The 21,584-nt window shown below is 37.4% G+C and overlaps 1 protein-coding gene across 2 annotated transcripts; it reads right to left on the bottom strand.

Annotated features, from left to right (window-relative positions):
- Positions 1-4,139: 4,139 nt before the first annotated feature.
- On the bottom strand, positions 4,140-20,898 carry CCNL1 (cyclin L1). Of its 2 annotated transcripts, XM_047785395.1 has the most exons (11): positions 19,638-20,898; positions 19,271-19,345; positions 18,671-18,780; positions 12,890-13,010; positions 11,761-11,825; positions 9,985-10,084; positions 9,755-9,859; positions 9,522-9,663; positions 9,165-9,276; positions 5,578-5,676; positions 4,140-4,957 (listed from the first exon to the last, which is right to left on the bottom strand). In XM_047785395.1, exons 1-11 carry the CDS (start codon positions 19,938-19,940, stop codon positions 4,609-4,611), a joined length of 1,581 nt encoding a protein of 526 aa, XP_047641351.1. In that variant the 5' UTR covers positions 19,941-20,898; the 3' UTR covers positions 4,140-4,608. The 2 variants fall into 2 exon arrangements, with proteins under 2 accessions (XP_047641351.1, XP_047641361.1); XM_047785405.1 differs by lacking the exons at positions 4,140-4,957; positions 5,578-5,676; positions 9,165-9,276; ... (1 more) ...; positions 9,755-9,859; positions 9,985-10,084 and adding an exon at positions 10,116-11,527 and having other exon boundaries at positions 19,638-20,046.
- Between the last annotated feature and the right edge of the window lie 686 nt (positions 20,899-21,584).

Here is a 21,584-nt window from a genome sequence, read left to right on the forward strand (position 1 = left end):
ATGTGAAATTCATTCATTTCTCACTCTCTATTGCATACTCCTCATACAGGCCAGGGACTGTTGTAGCATGAGGTAAGAAGCATACAATAATGAACAAACCTCATTTCTGCTTCTCTCCTGAAGTTTATATTCTAATAAGTAAGAGAGTCAAATGACAAGATCATTTCAAGTGGTAGATGTTATGAGTAAGTTGGTCCTAGCTAAGAAATAGTACCTGATGGGGGCAGGGGTGTCAATAGGACAGGGTGTGGAAGAAGGCCCTTCTGGAGTGAATTTAGAGAGGGGACCTCAGTGATGAAGACTGTCACATAAGGAGAAACACATCCCAACCAAGGAGGACAGGAAATGAGAAGACTCAGGAAGAGATGTGTACATTTGAGGAAGAGAGATTGGTTGATGAAAAAGGCTGGCAAGGATCAGATCATATACAGGTAGTTAGAGGTTTGTGTTTTATGTGAAATGAGAAAACTTTTGAAACTTTATATATTAGAGCAACATGTGATTAGTGTTTTAAATAGATCGGTAGCTACTGTTTGAAGGATTGTGGCCAAGATGTACAGATAGAAATGCTACTACACATGCTATTGTGATGTTAGTTGATGTAGAGGAAAGGAATTTGATGACATATAAGCAGGCAGAGTAGGAATTTCCTGTCCTTAGAACTGGGTTAGAACTACTGAGTAGAGGTGGCAAAAGCTGGAAGTGTCAGGACAGAAAGAGCCTAATGTTGATTTCATGCTTTAATTATGAAAATCCTGTACTGATCCTGATTCAGATCTAATCTCAGGTAGCATTCTGAAACGTGCATTTTGAATTATGTTCATGGGAAATATAGAATTCAAACTTTTCTTAAGTAGTTGGCTGCTTTCTATTATGAATTGTTTGGATTGCAGGGGTAAAAACAGAACCCCCTTATATCTAACACATATACTATACACAATGCTATGAGGTAAGGGCCATTTTGCAGACAAGAGATTGTAACTTGCCAGCTCACCTTAGTAGAGGAACGTCTTGAATGCAGAGCTGACATGGGAGCCCATGTTTCTTTCATTCCAGAAATGAAAAGGTCAAAGGGTTACAAAGTCGCAGTTCCCATCGTGGCTCAGTGGTTAATGAATCTGACTAGCATCCATGAGGACACAGGTTCAATCGCAGGCCTCGCTCAGTGGGTTAAGGATCCAGCATTGCCATGAGCTGTGGAGTAGGTCGCAGACACGAATTGGATCTCGCATTGCTGTGGTTGTCGCGTAGGCCAGCGGCTACATCTCCAATTGGACCCCTAGCCTGGGAACCTCCATATGCCGCAGGTGCGTCCCTAAAAAGAAAACAAAACAAAGCGTTACAAAGTCAAACTGTGACTTCTAGCTACAGGAGTGCCTACTCTAGGGAACACGAGGGGATCGAGGCCCCATAGTGAAAGCTGCTCTCCTTCCAGTTTTTCCAGAAGGGGAGGTGATAGTTTTCCTTATCAAACCCCATTCTCTGTCTCTCCATGTAACCCAAGCTCCTAGTGTACCTATTCTTTTAACATGGTTTCTTAAAAATCAAGTCTTAATTTTCAATAATTATTATGGTCCATGGTAAGTTAAGAAATGGCTCTTATGACAATGAATAATTGTTACTATTATCTTGTTTCTGGAAAATTTCATGAAAAAAAAACTTTAAATTTTTAAAGAAGGTTTTTGATGCAAGTTGTGGTCAGTAATAATGAGGTTACTAACTGATGGCATCAGTGGCAACATTTAAAGCTATAAAACAAAATTAAGAACTTCAGTAAAGAGGTAAGTTACTTTTAAGGTCACTGTTTTAAAATGGAAAGGTGATTAAGAATTTTACTGGGTGGTCTTTCTTTAGGGTTTAGATACCGTAACATGAAAGGACTTGTATTGAGAATCAAGATCATTATAGGACAATACCAAACAGCTTGTCTGCAGATTTACAGCTGTAGTGGGAACAAAGAGAGAAAACACAGACACAATTGGGGCACCTAGAGACAAGGCTGTTGAGGTACAGGCAGTAACGTATTAAGGATCAGGGACTTGGTGAGATACCTGGTGAATGAGGCAGCAATCAATCTAGTACATTTCTGAGTAAGAGTCTGGGACCCCAAGACCTCTGAACTTCAAATCAGCAAAAAAGAAATTTTAAGTTATCAAACCTGAATCTAATCAAGCCTAGAGCTCGATGGGGAGCAGAAAAATGTGTTCAGGGATACCATACAGTTAGATCAGCCAACCCAGAATACGAAAAATTCCAAGACAAATGACCCAACTTCTTTACATTTTAACGGGGAAAAAAAAACAGACAGTCTGCGTCATTAAAAACCAAACATGGACCTTGTTTAAGCAAGCCAATCATAAAAATCTTTTAATTTTTTTAATTTTTTATTTATGTATTTATTTTTGGTCTTTCTGCTATTTCTTGGGCTGCTCCTGCAGCACATGGAGGTTCCCAGGCTAGGGGTCTCATCAGAGCTGTAGCCTCTGGCCTACGAGAGCCACAGCAACTCGGGATCCAAGCCGTGCCCGCAACCTACACCACAGCTCATGGCAATGCCAGATCCTTAACCCACTGAGCAAGGCCAGGGATCGAACCTGCAACTTCATGGTTCCTAGTCAGATTTGTTAACCACTGAGCCACGATGGGAATTTCGCAGATATGTTTTAAAAGTCCTTACCTTTTGGACTGAAATACTTAGGGATGAAATCATTTGTGTGGGCTATTTTTCCAAGAATGGGTGGTGGAATGGTGAGTTGGTAGAGATATTAACAAGGTTAGCTGAACTAGAATTGATCATGATTTTGGAGTGGAGATCTGTACTCACTTGACATTCCTGTAATAAAAACCTGAAAATTAAGTTTTTAAATATGGGTTGAGCAGTATGAGGTTGTCTAGCTCTTGACAAGAACCTACAAAACTGCTTCTGGTGATTGCACCAGACAGGTGGCATGAAAGGAATAAAAGGTATCATTGCAGAGCAACCTCTCACATACAAACCTCACCTCACATGCAGGTATAACCCGTGTTAAACAGGGCCTTGACATCTGACTTTACCTTTCCTCAATGCTGGTCGGTGCTGAAAAGGAAAGAAACTTCACTACTTAGAGGCAGTTAGAGCTCTTCAGAAATGTTAGAGCGCAATAGTATTTATCATAAAAGCACAAGTAGAAAGATCACTCTTTAATATTTACCCTTTTGCAAGTTGCTCATTCATGCTAGGCCATGTTAGTTTTTATAGTTAGAAATGTAACTGATTTAAGTTTCATACCCGATGTTTTCATATCCAAGTGAATCTTGACTCCCTGTGAGGATTTCTACTCATTCCAGCCCCACTGCCCGGCCATTGCTGAACACGTTTGGAGATCTTCTTGGGCGTTTTCTTCAGAAGATGTAACTATTTTTTCTAAATATCCTTAGTGGCAGTAAATCTTCATCTCTTTGTGAGTGTATTTGATATTTTGCAACAGCAACAAATCATTTGGAGCCAAGTCTAGTGGACAAGGTAAGTAATCAAGATGGGTAAAAATTTTAATGGAAAACTGTCTAGCAATGAAATATTTATTATGGCCTTTTAAAATCTCTAAATTGACTTCCAACATACTGGGGCAACAACTCTCAATGTAATTCAAAAAATAATTCTTTTTTAGGACTTGTGGCTTTTGCTTCTTTGTGGTCAGATTTTACTTCAACAGCCAGCCAGTTCCAGGGAGCCTCATCTTGTTACTGATTTCTCCTTAACCTAGTTAAAAAAATCATCATTGAATATTTAAATTAAAAACTTTAAAGTTCAATATCAGCTGCAATGTTGAAAAAATTGGTTTGCCCCAGTTAGGGAACAGTACTTAAAGTTGACTCAAAATAACCTTACGGTATCATTCATACCCAAATCAGGTTTTTACTTTGTATCATGCTATATTAAAATATTTAACATTACATTGTTGGGTCACTCCCATCTGCTTTTTCCATGTAAACAGAAAAGACGACTTCTATAATAGCTCCCAATGCAGGTAATAATTATAGTGTAATAATCTCAAACTTCATATAATGGAGTAAAGAACAAGTTTGTCAGAAAATCAATACAGCCATTTTACTATTAAAATTGTTCTTTAATAATTTATTTAAATAAGTATTTGAAGCAGTTTAGAAAAACAAGATCTGTATTTTATTTCCTTGTAAAAATCTTTACACATGCAGACAAACCAGTGTTAAGAAAGTATTCACCATCATTTAAACAAATAACCACTTAAATAGAACAGTGTCTGCAATTTTATGTGTATAAAAATAAGATACATTTTTACAGAATTCACACTCCAGTTCTTATAGCAATAAACAATACACAACTATAATAATTACAATTGAACCTGACCATGGTTTTTTCAATTAGATACTGCTAGGGCATTTTTAATGTGCAAAAAAAATTAAAGAAAAAAAATAACAAAAAAAACCAGTTCTTTTCAAAAGAAAATGTCCTCAGTGTTTCTAGAGACCTAAGAGGGTTTTAAGAAATCAAATCCTAATCAATTTGCTTTTAATGTTTCAATTATGAGTCCATACATCACACTGTAGATAGGCAAAATGAGGAGTTGATGCAGGCTCAAAGGAAGAAAGTCAGCGCCTGTGTCTGCCATGTCCTGAGCGACTGCTACCATGGTGCTTGCCTTTATGGGACCTCTCAAAGGAGCGAGATCTTTCACGCCTGTCCCTATGATGTCCCCTTTCATGCCTGTGTTTCTTGGCAGCATCTGAGTGATCCCGAGACTTGCTCTGAGATCGAGAACGAGATTTTTTCCTTTTGTGACCATGTCTATTTGAACTTTTTAAATCATCTCTGGTATGCTTGGCTTTAAGGTGTGGAGAACCATGATTATGATGTCTTCTTGGGCTTTCACTGTGACTGCGGGACCTGCTTCTTGATCTCGAGCTGTATGTTCCAGATCGACTCCGCCTATTATTATAACTTAGATAATAAAAATTTGAGGTTTAGAGTCAGTTTCTACTGGGAACAGATTATTTTGGTGATGCTCACAGCAGGCTCAAAACAAACCTATTGACTGGTATCAATGACAGGCCAGACTAAAGACTTTTATTAAATTTCCCCACCCCTAACCCCCCTCCAGCCTATTAACACATTAAATTTACTATGCCTATATTCCAAGCAGAAAGGAGTTACTAATTTTTACCAGATCTTAGACAGCTATTTATTGAATTATCTCCCGTATACTCAAAAGAACCATTGAAGAACCACAAGTAGCTAGCAATCTAATTATCAAGCTATGGTGAAGGTTCTTTGGTTATGGTTGACCCGAGTATTGGTTACTAGTAAGTGGATGGTCAAGCAGTACACTTCTCCAAAAAAAAAAAAAAAAACAAAAAACCCCAAAAAAACACACTAGTTAAAAACAGATTTGAATGTCATACACCACCACAAACCAAAAATTTCTAAACTCATTTCTCATAATTCATATTAAAAGACTAAATCTAGCCTAATTTTGGAAACAGCCCATGTGCATTTTTTTTTAAAGCCATAACCTTTAGAAACCAAATCAGACTGTTTTCCCCAAGAGAATATTTACTTACTGTCTTCTTGGAGTGTGTGATCTAGAACGTGATCGTGTTCTTGACCTTGATCGACTTGCACTTCGGCTATTTCTACTTCTCTTGCTGTCTTTTCTTACACTTCAAAGACAAGACCCAAACAGTATTTTAGTTACATACTTAGTGTGTGAGACATTAAACACAGATGGGAATCAAGATGGAGAAGCACCTGGAACTCACCTCCTCCCACAAACACACCAAAAACACATCTACAAGTGGAACAATTCTCAAAGAACACCTTATGAACACAGATCTCAAGGACCTCCACAAAAAGCAAGCGGGATAGCACCTGTGCTCCTGTGAAGGTAAAAGAAAGAACAGGTTCCTGTATCCCAGGAAGCCCCTTCATCAGTGGGGAGATGAATTGGGATAAAAAAGGAGTTTTAGAGGCCCAGAGAATATCCAGGTATAGGAAGCAGAGACTTCTAAACAAGATAAACCAACACCAAGACAAAAATGGCAAAAGTCAGGATTTCCCATTGTGGCTCAGTGGTTAATGAACCTGACTAGGATCCATGGGGACACGGGTTCAATCCCTGGCCTCTCTCAGTGGGTTAAGGATCTGGTGTTGCTGTGAGCCGCGGTATAAGTCACAGATGCAGCTCAGATCCCACTGCCGTGGAGTAGGCAAGTAGCTACAGCTCTAATTCTACCCGAGCCTGGGAATTTCCATATGCCACATGTGCAGCCCTAAAAAGCAAAAAAAAAAAAAAAAAAAAAAAAAAGGCAAAAAAGTAAAAGGTAAAGAGAGGATTCTAAAGGAAGCAAGAAAAAAAAGCCAATTACAAGGGAACCCCCACAAAGCTATCAGCTGATTTCTCTACAGAAACATTACAGGTCAGAAGGGACTGGCAAAATATAAGTCCTGAAAGAAAAATCTGCAATCTACAATACCTAGCAAGATTATGATTTAGAATAGGAGAAAGAATTTCTTGGACAAGGAAAACCTAAAAGAATACATCAATACTAAACATATCCTAAAGGAAGTACTAAAAGGTCCTTTAAGAATTTATAGCAAAGATAAAAATCACAGCTGGAAAGTAAATCACTTAAATAGTACACAGATTAAAAAGAAAATCAAAAAACTTCTGTGAAAATAACTACATCAACAGCAAAAAGAATGAAGACATAAAAGAGAACATAAGCATAATATAAAAGAAAATCAATGAACCACAAAAGGGAAAAATACAAAATCAAAATCAATGGGAAAACAAGGTTTAAAATGGCAATAAACAGATTATCAGTAATTACCTTAAATGTCAATGGACTAAATGTTCCAAACAAAAAGAAACACCCTAGCAGACTGGATTAAAAAAAACCAAAAGTCTACAATATGTTGCCTACAAGAGACCCACTTTAGGGCAAAAGACACACAGACAAAGTGAGGGGATGGAAAAAGGTATTTGATACAAAGGGAAATAGCAAGAAAATGGGGCTTTCAATACTCAGACAAAACAGACTTTAAAACAAAGACTATAAAGGACACTATAATGATAAAAGGATCAAATACACAAGGAGAGAATACTGGATGGGAACATATATGCACCCAATATATGAGCACCCAAATATATAGTAAATACTAACAGACATAAAGGGAGAAACTGATGGGAATACAGTAATAGGACACTTTAATATCCCATTCACAACAATGGATAGATCTTGGAAACAGAAAATAAAGCAAAAGAAATCCTATATAATAGAATAAAACAGTCTTAATTGGTATTTTCAGGCCATTACATCCCCCCCCCAAAAGAATACATAGTCTTTACAACTGCACACGGAACATTCTCTAGAATTCACCACATACTAAGGCACAAACGAAGCCTGAACAAATTTAAGTGTATAGAGATTATTTCAAGCATCGTTTCTGACCACAACAGCATGAAAATAGAAATCAACCAAAAATAAAGAGAGAAAAAAAATGCATGGGGACTGAAAAAACATGCTACTTAAAACCCAAAAGATCAATGAAATCACAGAATTTTAAAACATCTTGAGGAAATTGACAATGAAAGCACAACCATACGAAATCTACAGAATGCAGCAAAAGCAGTTCATAGCAACATAGGCACAGAAACAAAAATCTCAGACAACCTAACCTACCTCCTAAAAGAATTAAGAAAAGAATAAAAAACAACACCTAGAGTCAGGAGAAGGAAGAAGATAACTAGGAGCAGAGAGGAAGATCCCCTGGTGGCATAGCAGGTTAAACATCTGTTGTTGCCAATGCAGTGGTCCCGTGTTGCCAGTGTATCGTGAGTTCAATCCCTGGCCCAGGAACTTGCACATGCCCTGGGCCATGTCCCCCACACCCCCAAAAGGTCATAAATAGATTCTAAGAAAAATTTAAAAATTCAACAAAATCAAGAGCTGATCCTTTGAAACAAAACTTACAAGCCTCCTGCAGGCTCACCAAAAGAAAATACCCAAATAAGAAATGAAAGAGAAAGTACAACTGATACTACAGAAATAAAAAATAAATAAGCAAATTATATAAACAATTACATCACAACAAATTTCAAGAACCTAGAAGAAATGGACCACTTTCTAGGAACATACAGCCCACCAAAACTGAATCAAGAAAAAGCACATAAATGTATCACTTGACGTGAAATATAATCTATGACTGAGAAACTCCTTATGTGTTCCCTCGTGGCTCAGCAGGTTAAGGATCTGGTACTGTCACTGCTATGGCTCTGGTTACAGCTGTGGTGTGGATTTGATCCCTGGCCCAGAAACTTCAGCAAGCCACAGGAACAGCCTAACAAAATAAAAAACCTCTCCCTACACACACAAGTTCAGGGCCAGATAGGTGAATTCTACCAAACAAACAAGGAAGAATTTATACCAACACTTCTCAAAGGCTTCCAAAAGACTGAAGAAGACGCCTTTGTCACCCTGATACCAAAACCAAAGACATTATCAAAAAAGAAAATTTCAAATCCCACGTTGCTATGGCTGTGGCGTAGGCTGGCAGCTACAGCTCCAATTCGACCCCTAGCCTGGAAACCTCCATGTGCTGCAGGTGCAGCCCTAAAAGACAATAAATAAATAAATAAATAAATAAAAATTGTAGGACAGAATCTTTGATTCATATAGGTGTAAGAATTTCCAACAAAATATTAACAAACCAGATCTAAGCAACAGATGAAAAAGATCATACACCATGACCAAGCTGCGTTCATCCCAGGGTCATAATGATGGTCCAGCATAGGCAAATCAATGTGATATGCCATATCAACAACAACAAAAAGATGGAAACCACATAATCATCTCAATAGATGCAGAAAAAGCATTTCGTAAAATCAGACATCAGTTAATGATAAAAACTCTTACCAGTGGGTAAAAAGGGAACATATCTCAACATAATAAAAGCTATTTATGATAAACCCACAGGAAATGGTGAGAAGCTGAAAGCTCTACTTGCTAAAATACCTGGAAGAAGACAAGGATGCCCATTCCTTAGAACTTTGCTCCACTGAAAGTCCTACCCTCAGAAATCAGACAAAAAGAAAAATTATCAAACATGTAAGATTCCTCAGGCCAGTTTTTAACTCAAGTATACTTACCCATTATAAGGGCTTTTGGAAGCCTGTTGTCTATCCTCAGGTTCTTTTTTGACTGTCTTCACATTAACGGAGATTGGAGACTTCTCTTCAGTTTTTACTTCTCTGGGTGATGCTTTTCAAAAAAAAAAAAAAAACCATAGTAAGACATGTTAATTACTGGATTTTACAGAGCTGACAAATTTGTTTCTAAATGTAACTCTAAGTACCATGCTTTCAAGTATCAGTCCTTAGTTGACTCTCAAGAGAAAACAGTAACAGCTTTCTTAATATTGTTTCTCTGCAACTGTTAAATATTAAAGCTTTCTATAACCACACACCTTCAGTGCCCAAATCATTTCAATCCTGAATTAATCTTACATGGTTTAGAGGCTGGAGAAAATCCACCGAGAGTTGAAAGGGCTGGAGTTCCATCAGGATTCAATCCCTTTGCTTTTAATTTGGCTTCTTGTAAGGCTACTTTTCTTTTCTCTACTTCTTTCTCCAGCAATTCATAATTTGGCTGTTGGAGGAAAGTGAAGTTAGTACTTCTCTTAGTTTAGATTTTTAGTACTGACAAAATATTAAACACGAACACAAGTAAACAGAATTACCTTTTTTCTGGTGTAAAGCCTAAGTGTTTCTATGCAGATTTCCTGGATCTCCTCTTCTGTAGTACCAAAGAGAAGAAACCAATGGGGACGAGTTGGCAATGGAATCTAAGCATAAAAATATATTAACAGTTTAGATGAAATATTCAGTTTTTATTAGAACTGAAAATTCTTGTGACTTATTCTAAAGGACTATAGGATATACATAAACCAGGCTATGTATGTATACCTACCTGAAGAGCTCTAGCTGCAAGGTAGATGCATGCACACGCTATAGTCTCTGGTTGAAATCGAACAAATACATTGGTTCGAAGACTGTCATTCATATAATTCCTGAAAAATATTTCAACCATAAGCTTTGTATGTAAACAAACCAGTTCTGAAGCTTACATAAAATTGGAGACTCAATCTACTTTATTCTTTTTTCTTCTCATAAGTACTTCACATTCTAACATATAACAATTCTTAACTCAAAAATGAGTAAGAGGTAAGAATTTAACAGCAGAACCATCCTTTACCTTTCCATATAAGACCAAAGTCCTTTAAAATAATTCCATTATTATTATTCCAAATAAAATGTACATAAAGTTTCTTTAAAAACATGTCTATAAAAAGCAATGCTCTGAATGACTCGTTTCAGAAATGATAAACCACTCCAACAATACTTCAAGCCATTAATTACTGACCGTCTCTCCTTTATCCACAGTGAAAAGCAATTTCAATCAAGTTTCAAAAACTCAATACTGTGAGGGATAAAAAAGGGCACTCATGAAATTAAGAATACTAAACCTAGGTTGAGAAATGAAGAGCAACAGATATATACAACAGCCTTACTTACATACCTTTTTGTGACTAAGTATAAATAAAAGCAGTAACTATTTCAGTTAATAAATTACTGGACTTTCATATTAGTGAACCCTCCCCACAATATTTCTGAAGTATTGAAGAAATTTTACAAATTGTTTAAAAGGTTAAACTAAAATTAAAGACTATTTCTTAAAAGTCCTTACCCATGAAAACTGCTAAAAAAATCTGTCTTATAAAACATGTATTAAAAAGTCATGCATTTTATAAAAGTAATGAGACTTTTCTAACATTACTAATATTTATTGAGCCCCAAAAAAAGCATGACAGAATATAAGCATTACATCACTTAAAGTACTGCACATCATCAACAGTCTTAAGATACTAGTTGCGGTTGAACCACAAACTCCTTATTTTACTTTTAAATACGTCAGAACTCCCAAATCATACATCTGTATCTCAAAAGACTAAGTTCTAAAGTGCTTGTGTTAATATTAACATCTCTTAAAAGTGAAGTACTTCTTAATGCTACTATTATTGTCTCCAGTAGCCAAGCAGCTATAAATTCAAGTATGGGAATGGTGCCCATTTTAAGCTGCTGTTTCCTTTGGTAGAATTCATGCTATACATACACTAAAAACAAATCTAGTCAAATTCCTAACAAAAATCATTTAATGCATAATGGCTGCATAACACATCTATCAAAAATGAACTATTCATTTTGATAGTTACAGGTATACATTAAATACACAGGCATGTTGAATAGTTACTTCTAGAAGCAAATATACAAATCCTTTTGACACCCCGACAGAACTAGAAGATGCTGCCAGATGGATATGGACCACTTCAGTGAATCTCGGATGAGAGCTTGCACTGGATTGGCTGGAGAGCAGGGCAGCCAATCAGGCCATCCTGAGGTCATGGGCTGAAGTGCAGAGGGCAGAGTTCTATGACTTACCATCATGGACTACCCTTTAATTAAAGAGTAGAAAAAAGAACAAAGTTAAATTGAGTTCTCCATTAAAAGTAATTAGTCAAGCCAAGAAAACAGGAAGCAGAAATAAGCATTTTTACCTTTTGAATAAAAAACAAAAAAAACAAAAACCACCAAACTCATCTCATTATTTTGGAAAGGGAAAATGAAACTTACTTTATTTCTGCTTCTGTTTTCCTGGCTAGGAAAGAAATGTAAAAAAGCAACTTACCAGGCAGTTTGAACCAGGGTTTGATTACGTTCACATTCTAAGACTTGTAAATACATAACAATGATCTGAAGGACAAGGGAAAAAAAACACAATTTAGCACACTGGTGTTTCTTTTAATTAAGAGTATAGAATCCAATGAACATAAGCAACTGAAAATGTTAGGTCGAAGTTTTAATTCTTCCATAAACTACACAAATTAATACAAACCAACCTAAAATCTAAAATGTACCTGAGAATCAATGTAGGTTATCATGCTACAGGATTTCATAGAGACTTATGTTCCAAAATTGTGCAGAAAACATGGAAGTTAATCAAATCAATTGAAAACAATATTACTCTTCATGAACATGTTACTATGTGACAGACAGGAGCTGTTAGATGATTTCATTTAATTTCCCAAGGTATGAAAGCTCTGGACACTATTATGTTTTTAAAGCTACAATGGATATGATAGATACCTATTAGGTACAACTCAGAGTGGATATTAAGTAATCAAATACTAAAATTTCTACAGTGAAGCTTATCACACTAAGGTATGAAAAAAAAAGCTCATATAGATGAGTTTATCTCACTCAGTTCAGATCTTTCTGCACCTGTATTATCATTACTCCCATTTTACAACTTTATAGATGTGGAATCTGAGGAACAGATGTATCTGCTAATGATAGAAACTAGTTTCTATGTGCAGACGGTCCTGCCCTCAGAGCACCTGTCCATTGTGCTATGCCTTATGTTGAGCATATTAAGTTAAGAGGCACTGGAGAACCTGCAAACATTCAACAATGCAAGTGAGCAGCCACCACTCTGAGCATTTCACTATGCAACAGGGCAGCATGCTGCCAGGTACTTCCACAGATACAGGCATCGTTCATTTCCTGCCTAATATTTAAAAATCTCCATCTTCTAGATGGGGAAACTACATGACCTCAGAAACAAAAAGAATTTAATCTATATTCACACAATACAGTAAAAATTTGAACATGTCTTTTTGACTCCCATTTTACTGATAAATCTCAATATCCAAAAAGCTGCTTTTAAAACCATGCATTAACTCTCAAATATAAATTCACATAAAATTTTAAGAAATACCCTAATACTTACAAATGTATTTCTGTATTCTACAACTCACCTTATGGGGATGCTTGACATGAACACAAAATCCCAACTCCTTTAACACTCTCCTCTCTGCTTTGATAACTTGATTTTTGGTGTTAATGTAGTTCTGATCAAGGATCAGGGGGCTTGGAGTCCTACAGTTTGTAAGAAATAAAATCAAAACTGTTTTGCACATCCAAAAAATTTTATTTGTGGCATCTCCATTTTCCCTTCCAACCAACTATTGGCAACAGAAACCAGCTTTTTAAACTCCTGCAAACAAGTTAAAAGCATTAATCTTGTGCTGTCCAAGTTATGCTAATTAAATATACACCTTCTGGACTAAGTTCCTATAGAAACTAACTCAACTCTAATGATCTTAAAGATTTATCCTTGTTGGTATTTACCATCTAGATATTTTGGGTAAATATATATGTGTATACATATATATGTATATATATGTGGTAAATAGCTTGATTTTCACAAACTTCTTCAGTCTCCAAAAGCTCCAATGACAACACATCTTGAAAATATTTATTATAAAGACACTTACAATTATAGTGATTATACTCATTTTATATACAGTATCAACTCTTGGCTAGTTTATGGCCAAAATTAAAATCGGGGAAAAAAGGGTAGGTAGCTCATCCAAATTCCCCTAAATGGGTTTAAACATATTGATCTAAGACACTATCTCTGTTAAAATAATAATCTGGAAACTAAAGATTCAGCTCAATTACCAAAGAAATGTTTTAAAAATCAGATTCAAAATTCAAAGTGATCAGTAAAAATCAGACTAAAACTTTGTCAGAGTTGTAGTCAGTAGGCAGTATTCCTAGCAGATAATGCAGAGGAAGGGGAAACCCAACCATAACGAGGGGACTAGAAGAGCACTCAATGTCTCCTTCCCAGACTAAATTTTGACAGCTTCAAAAGTTATGATGCAGAAGGTTATCTATATACATTGGTGCTTCAATGCTTTGAATATAACATTTTCAATTAAAAGACTAACTCTTAAAATTCAAAACTGGTTTCTTAATGAGAAATTCATCAGGACTCGGATTTTCACCTTTTAAAAGCCTTCAAAATGTCCCAACATCCTCCGTTTGATAGTCTTAAATCTAAAAAAAATTAGTTTTTAATAGGATGCTGATTGTATGGTATGCATATGGGTAGAACACTTACATATATTCCCCCATACTCAATTCATTTTCAGCCAGAAAATTCAAGAGTTTTGCTCTGGGCAGACTACAACATCTACTTTTACAAGATCATTATTCTGAATATTGCTACAACTTAAAACTCACTTTACCATGCACACCAAATCCAGAAAAAAATGTAAGCTTAAATATTCACCAAAAACCTACATATCCAGTTGACGGTTAGTAAAGAATCTAAAATAGGCCACATTACTCTATGGTGATCTGCTACCAAAGTAAAAATCAGCTATCATATTTATTTTCCTTTCTTTCTTCCATTTAAAATTATAAAAACCAGAAGGCTTGCTAGACTATGTCAAATTATTTATTCTACACATGATTTTTATCAAGTTGGATATAAGACAAAGGTTGGCAAAGCTGACAAGATGGAAATAGCTTACTAACAATTCTGAAAATGGCCTTCGCTCAATTCTTACAGCTATGAAAGGTTAAAAAAATGAGGCCACTAATTGAGGAGAGAACTAATTTCTAACACAAAAATATATATTTTATCAGGACAAATAGGCTAAAAGTTCATTATTCTTTGAAAAAAAACTGAAATGAGAGCTATTAATGTATGTATTAAAACATATTCTGGAGATCTTAAGGTTTATGATCTTTCAGCTATTATAACTGGAAAGAAGTCAAATTTACTTCAGCCTTTTTTGGGAGAGCTATGCCCATGGCATGTTAAAATTCCCAGACCAGGGATCAAACCCACACCACAGCAGCAACCAGGAATGCTGCAACAGAACTCCTACTTCAAACTCTTTTTAACTGATGAACCAGTTATCGGATGGCCCTTTCACTGGGAATTCTCTAGGAGATAGAATGCCTCTGTTTTAACTCTACTCCCCCTAAACTCAAACCCCTTCACCTCAGAAAGTAAACTGCAGGATTAGAATACTTAATTATAAATGCAGTTTTGTCTCATTTTCCCCCACTCACATTGAACAAATTCATTATACTTGCTAACTAAACTTGCTTTAAGAGCTGATTTCAAATTCCCTTAAAATTCATTTTCTAGCAATCAACCAACTAAATATGTTTGAATTACATCTATTATCTGGTTCCAAATCAAGTTTAATCATTAATTCTGCTTAAGCAAAAAATTATTTTCCATCTATTCTGCCGCAATCTTACTTTCCCATTTCCATGTGTCAAAATCCCAACATGAAAATCGATTAAGAAAACTAAACCCATTATTTACTGTAACTCAACTACATATTCAACTTCTTGTTTAGGCTTTCTATTACCTGCAGTTTTCCAAAGTAACTTTGTAGATATACAATTTGATACCTTCATTTTGTTCATTACTGGTTTTACCTCACAAATGAAAGGCTCAGTGAACATATAATTTACATTACCTTGCAAAAGTTATTTTGTATCTGAAATAGAAAATGTGTCTCCATATAACAGCAGTAAGAAAAGGTTCAAACTGCCTAAGCTAGTGACTTCTTTATATTGACAAAGTATCACCAATTAGTATCTTCCTGGCAAGAAGCACATCACATTAGATTAAGGCTTGCCAGAATTTCTTCTCCCACTAGGTAAACTTCCCTAGTGTTTAGTAAGTTTGAAGAAGTGATATTTTTTAATCTTTTCTAAAGAAACCTTTATCTGTCCAGAAAAAAAAAAAATTTCATTATAAAAAACACCCAAACCTAAACTCTACCTCCTCTACTTTTTTAAGTTTGTCAGACTTTTCAGATTAAATTCTACGAAAAGAATAATTTTCTAAATTTTAGTCTTAATATAAAATGTAAAATTTTGGGGTTTGGTTATTTGAAGTTTATTATCTGGTCTCTCAGCATAGCTATTTTTTCTTTAGCATGATCTAGCTGAAATACAACCACAATCACAAATTTAGGATGAGAAGACTCATATACAGTTCGTCTCACTCACATCGTACAAAGGACAGAGAAAACCTGCAACAAGTTTCTTAAATTATACTAAAAGGAGATCAGTAGTTTACAAAAAAGGCTGACTGCTGCTTAACATACAGAAATTTGTAATCACTACTCGAAAGGAACATTCTTTCACTTAAAACACTTATAACTCTTATCTATAATCTACACGAATGTTGTAAAACACACCGTATTCACCAGTAAGTGGGTCACACCACTCTGAATATGTCTTTCTTTAGACAAATCTTGCAGTTTGAAGTTAAGCACTTTGAAACTACAGAAAACCCTTTCTTTGCTGTGAATATGCTGTATCTCAAAAGCAAATTATAGCTGGAAACACTGAAACAAAAAAGCAATCTTTCTTTTAAACTCAGCCATTTATTCTGAGCTTAAAAACCATTATCAGACTACAAAAAATTGAAAGAGAAAAATAAATCATATAATGCAGCACAGGACCTGGGCATTAATTATTTCAAAAGCTACTCTGGTGATTCTAATGTGTAGCCAGGACCGAAAAACTCTGACCTAAAGGCTACAAAAATGATCCTGTTATTACTAAGGTCGCACTACAATGTACAGCTGTTCATAAACTAAATTAAAATTATAGCACCATTAAAATAAACTGATATACTTTACCTAAAATGTGATATTGATAGTACTTTCTAACGACATTAATCTATGCAAAAAATTACTAAGCTATATATAGTTCTAATAACTTGGACAGCAAAGACAAACGCTTATAACAAGAAACAGGAGTTTTTCTAAATGGTTCACCAGTGGCCAACCTGTTAGTCCCCGATTCCAGTGACCTATTCTCAGAGCACTGGCTTCTCCTTGGGGATTTTCGATACTTCACTCACTGTTGCCATGACGACAGCTTCATCGCTATGTACCACTCCACATCACCCAGGCTTTGGTAAATGTAGCTGGTCGCTGTATAGTCGGTTGCAAGGGAAAAAAGAGTTGAAGTTAATAACATATACAAGCTACCTGTCTGAGTAAACTTGTAATATGCATAGAAACACTTTTACATCCTGCTTTAAAAAAGGCTTCCATGCAAATAACTCCTTTTAAATGTCATGCTATAACCTGATTGCTAAGACTGAGACAAAAAACAATTTGTCTGTATTATTGACCCCCCAAAAGCAAAAAAAACCCATACTGTTACATCAGACACACAACAGTCAAATCAGGTGAGATGTTTTAAATTCCAAAGTTTTTATAGTTAAGAAGACCTACTCTGACCTCAAGGATGAATACTCAAAAGAAAAATTTCAAAGTAGATAATCATAAATGATACTAGTTGGCTGAATGGTTCAAAGAACACTAACAGAAAACTATTTCCTGTAAACGAACACAGAATCCTTTGACTAAGATAAAGAACCTTTTTATTAGTGTCTTTTTGTTTTTAACACCCTGAAGAATTAGCTACATCAAAATATAAATCTTAGCTCAGACCATACTAGATACCAATTTGAAAACCTTGCAGTTTTCAGGGACTGATTCCTCACCAAGAAGCTAAAAGGTATTTTTAAGTGAAATAAAATACTAGTCTACCCCTGGATATGGTTACCACGAATGAGAAAAGATGGTGAAACAAAGAATATAAGAAAAACGAAAAATGCTGTGAGGATTATTAGGGCAGCAATGTTTCAGACTCTAAAGAGGCTAATCATTTTAAGGTTACTACTTGTTTGTCTCTGAATAGTTCCATGCTGCAAATCTACACTCAGCAAATAAGGACCAATGACACAGGATATTAATTTGGTACCAACCAACATGAAACCCAAAACAACTTAAAATCCTTTTACAACTAACTTCCTTTCAAGCTCAAAACAAGTTTACCTAATAACACAATTCCTTAAGAAGTGAGCATAATAACTAATCTATATAATCAAGTATATCCTTCCACAACATGTTCTATATAAGTCATCTATAAATGTAGAAAACACTACAACTTTTTCATACTGCCTCACAAGAATACATAAGAACACATAAAGTGTTAGCAGATACCCACAAAACCTAGACAACACTACTTTGGTCTCTAATTTCTTACAAGGTTAGACAAATGGGCTTTATCTAAATGCAACTCAACCAGTTATTTTTCTAAACAATTAAGACTGTATCTGACCAAAACAAAATACCTATTTAATCTGATTCCAAACTCCAAACTTTATATTTATCATCATGCAGTCCTTTCAGACCTGGTATTACAGGATATATCATAGTTCAATATTGAGAGGTATTGCAACAAAAGCCAACCTCAACTGATAAAAGAATTATCTGGGACTTCAAGTGGAAAAAGCAATCTACACAAACCTTTGCCACAACATTAACCTGAACTGCCATGTTCACAAACTCCCAGTCTTCAGTCTTCCACAGAGGATAGGGGAAAAATAACTTACAGAATACACTCACACTTGAGCCAAACGTACTCCCTTTCTTGTTTAATCTTAAACCACAGGACTGGCTTCACAGCACTGTTAGGATTGTCCATAAACGCAACTGCCTCTACAAACTTTAGATAACTGGTTAATTTTGTTTTTTCAAATAAATTTAAGTATCGAGGTGTTCCTACATGAATTTTAACGCCTAAATTAAAGTCAGGTTTCCTTTGCATCAATTTTAACTTGAGAAGAAAGAATGTTTTGATCTGATGATTGGAACAGTAGTATCATGAGATGCTGTGTTCAATAATGCCAATCTTACCTTTTTCCTCTTAACTGGCGTAGGTGGTGAAATACATTAATCACATCTCTTATTCTTCTAGGCGCTTCTTCGATTTTTGATGCAAGATTTATACAAGCCATAGCAACAATCTGAAAGAATCACCCAATAAAAAATTGTTAGATTACAGAACTATAAAGTTAGAAAAAAAGTGCCACTCTCAAAATCTAAGGAACTTATTCTGATGAAGAAACTTCTGGACAAAACTGGTACACCCTTTGATGAAGTAAAACCACAACTGACATTTCTAGGCCATAGGCTTACCAACTATGTTAATATGATGGTTTCTTTTCACTGCTTAATGTCTCAATTCTGAATCCAGAACCAAAGTCAATCTCAAAGGAATATTGCATTTGGTTGAAAATTCTAACCCTTCATAGTGTAGGGCACCAGGGCTCAAGATCCATCTTTTACTTCTACAACACATTCCAAAAGTCCCCACTTCCCAGTGAGGGAAAGCTAGGTACAAAGGCCTAAACTAACCACTCCCTTTCTGGAAAAGCTGGCTGATGACCCTACCCCCTCCCTCCTTCCCATTTCCGGATGAAGAAATCCCCTTTCACCCGCCCCCGCTCGGCTTACCTCGAAACTGTGTTTGACGAAAGATTTGGAGTAGAAAAAACGATGAAACAACACCTGCCCCGTTGCCATCGCCACCTGCAGACAAGAAAGGAGAACGGAAGCGCAGGGGTCAGACGGGCCCGCACCAGCCGGCGCCGCCGCCATTTTGTGCCGCCACTCGCTCCCCCTCCCCCTCCCTGCCGCGAACAGTTCCGGGCCCGGTCCTTCCATCGCCCAACGCCCTCCCGCCCGCTGTACTCCCGGGCTCGGACAGGAGCGTCCCAGGGGGACATCCCCACCCTGCTGGGGCCCGGTGGTGCCGGAACTCAGCGGCGGGAACGGCGCGGAGAAAAGGCGCGCCCGGTCGGCCCGGGGCCGCAGCACTGACCTGCGGCAGCCGGAGGAGAATGCCGGCGGCCTGGATGAGCTCGCAGCCCAGAATGCGTAAGTCCGTCTCGCTGGGCAGATCGAGCCCGTCCTGCATGGACGGGGTGGGAGAGAGCCGTTCCTCCGGAATCAGCGAGTGGTCGATGGTGAGCGAAACTTCCGAATAGAGGCGGTCGCCGATCAGGATTCCTCCCGTCGTGGTCGTCGTCGTAGTCGTCGTTCCGGAGCTGGAGCCGCCCGCGCTCGGGACGGCCGACGAAGCGGCGGCGGCAGCAGTCGCGGTCGGGTGAGGCCCGGACGCCATAGTCTCAGCGAGCTGCACGCACGCCCAACGCAGCCGGAACCGGAGTGAGACTAACCAGCGTCCTCGGCGCGACGGATATTCCCGTGACCGCCGGGTTCTGAGACGCTTCACGCAGCGTGCGCCTCCGCCCTGACGTCACCACGCCTAGCCAGTGCGCGCCAACTAGTCCCTTCAGGCCAGGTGTCCTCCCGCGGCGCCTCTGTCCGCCCGGAGTGTCCCCCACCGGGAGGGAGTCTAGGGTGACTTCTCCGCTGAGACACCAGAGTGGTCGAGGGAACTGTCAATTTGGATAAACCAGGCCTAAACCGCCTGTTTGTAGTATTTTAACCACAAGAATAATAAGGGGGCTTTACGAGATAGCCAAGTTAGAGTTCTCAAGGTTTACTACTATAATAACCCTGGCGCTAATTTGATAATTTGTCTAGAACGTGGATCTCTTTGCTCCCGTCTCTACCTCATCTAACTTTTCGCGTTTGGATGACTCGGGTTCAGCGAGTAGAAAGGGAAGCATCAGGACGAACGACCTTCGCCGGCATTGGCTGGTGGAAATGGTTACTCTGATGTCCTGTATGGACGAACTTGTAATTTAAAGTGACCCACAAGGAATCTGGAAAGGGCTGCTTTACAGTATTTTTAGGAAACAGGCTTGTGAACTACATCTGTTCCAAAAAAAAAAAAAAAGAAAAAAGAAAAGCTCTCAGATGAGCATGTGGTTCCCAGAGGTATTGAAGTACGGCGAGGGATTCGTATTGACTGGGAGGGAGGCTGCTTTAAGCAGCTTCGCTTGCGAAACTCGGGCCTGAGCTAGTGACAAGCCACAGCTTTCACTAATCTGGAAAATCCCTAATTTCCAAAAATAGTTTTAGGTCGAGACTTTACAGAGGTAATTTGATTATGCCCGGCAGTCTATGTATTCATGGAGGTTACTGCAATTAGGTAGTATGGGAGAAATCAATCTCTTTATATGTATTTTTCCCTCTCTGATGTTAGCAATTCTCCAAATTTCCTCAAATTTGAAATAAAAACAATGATACTGATCCAAACTACCACAGGCTAGAGTGGGAGGAAAAAAGAATAGATCTTGTTAAAAAAAAAAAAAAAGATTCTGTAAACTTAATCATTTTGCTGTACAGAAAAAATTAACACAAAGTGAATTCAATTAAAAGAGAGTAGATCTTGGTTTACTCCTTCTGTGTCTAGACCTTGGAGACATTGTCCAGGAATGAGAAGCCCCATCATCTTTCTATCACATAGTTCAATTTTAAGGTTTAATTATGAGAAATGAATTAAAACTTGGATCCATAGAGCAAAAGGAATTTGAGTACACTGCAATATTTGTTAGTGATGTCTCTAAAGCAAAACATATTCAAAAACTCATTTTAAAAAAAGAATTCAATCCACCTTACTTTGCAAAGATTTACATCAATATTTCTGAACCCTAGCTGCACATAAGGATCTTCAGAGGAGTTTAGGGCTGCACCCGAGGTATATGTAAGTTCCCAGGCTAGAGACGGAATTGGATCTACACCATAGCCACAGCAATGCCAGGTCCGAGCCGCATGTGCAGCCTATCCCACAGCTCACAGCAACACCAGATCCCTGACCCACTAATTGAAGCCAAGGATTAAACCCGCATCCTCATGG

This window comes from Phacochoerus africanus, chromosome 1 (genome assembly GCF_016906955.1).
Source record: "Phacochoerus africanus isolate WHEZ1 chromosome 1, ROS_Pafr_v1, whole genome shotgun sequence".
Taxonomy (NCBI): domain Eukaryota; kingdom Metazoa; phylum Chordata; class Mammalia; order Artiodactyla; family Suidae; genus Phacochoerus; species Phacochoerus africanus.

Excerpts from the sequence above, each read along its gene's own strand:
- CCNL1 (XM_047785395.1), bottom strand. The coding sequence starts at position 19,940 with ATGGCGTCCGGGCCTCACCCGACCGCGACTGCTGCCGCCGCCGCTTCG. Across the intron at positions 10,085-11,760 it reads ACCCTGGTTCAAACTGCCTG|GAATTATATGAATGACAGTC; the intron begins GTAAGTTGCTTT and ends AATATTTTTCAG. Across the intron at positions 4,958-5,577 it reads TCACACACTCCAAGAAGACA|TTATAATAATAGGCGGAGTC; the intron begins GTAAGTAAATAT and ends TTATTATCTAAG.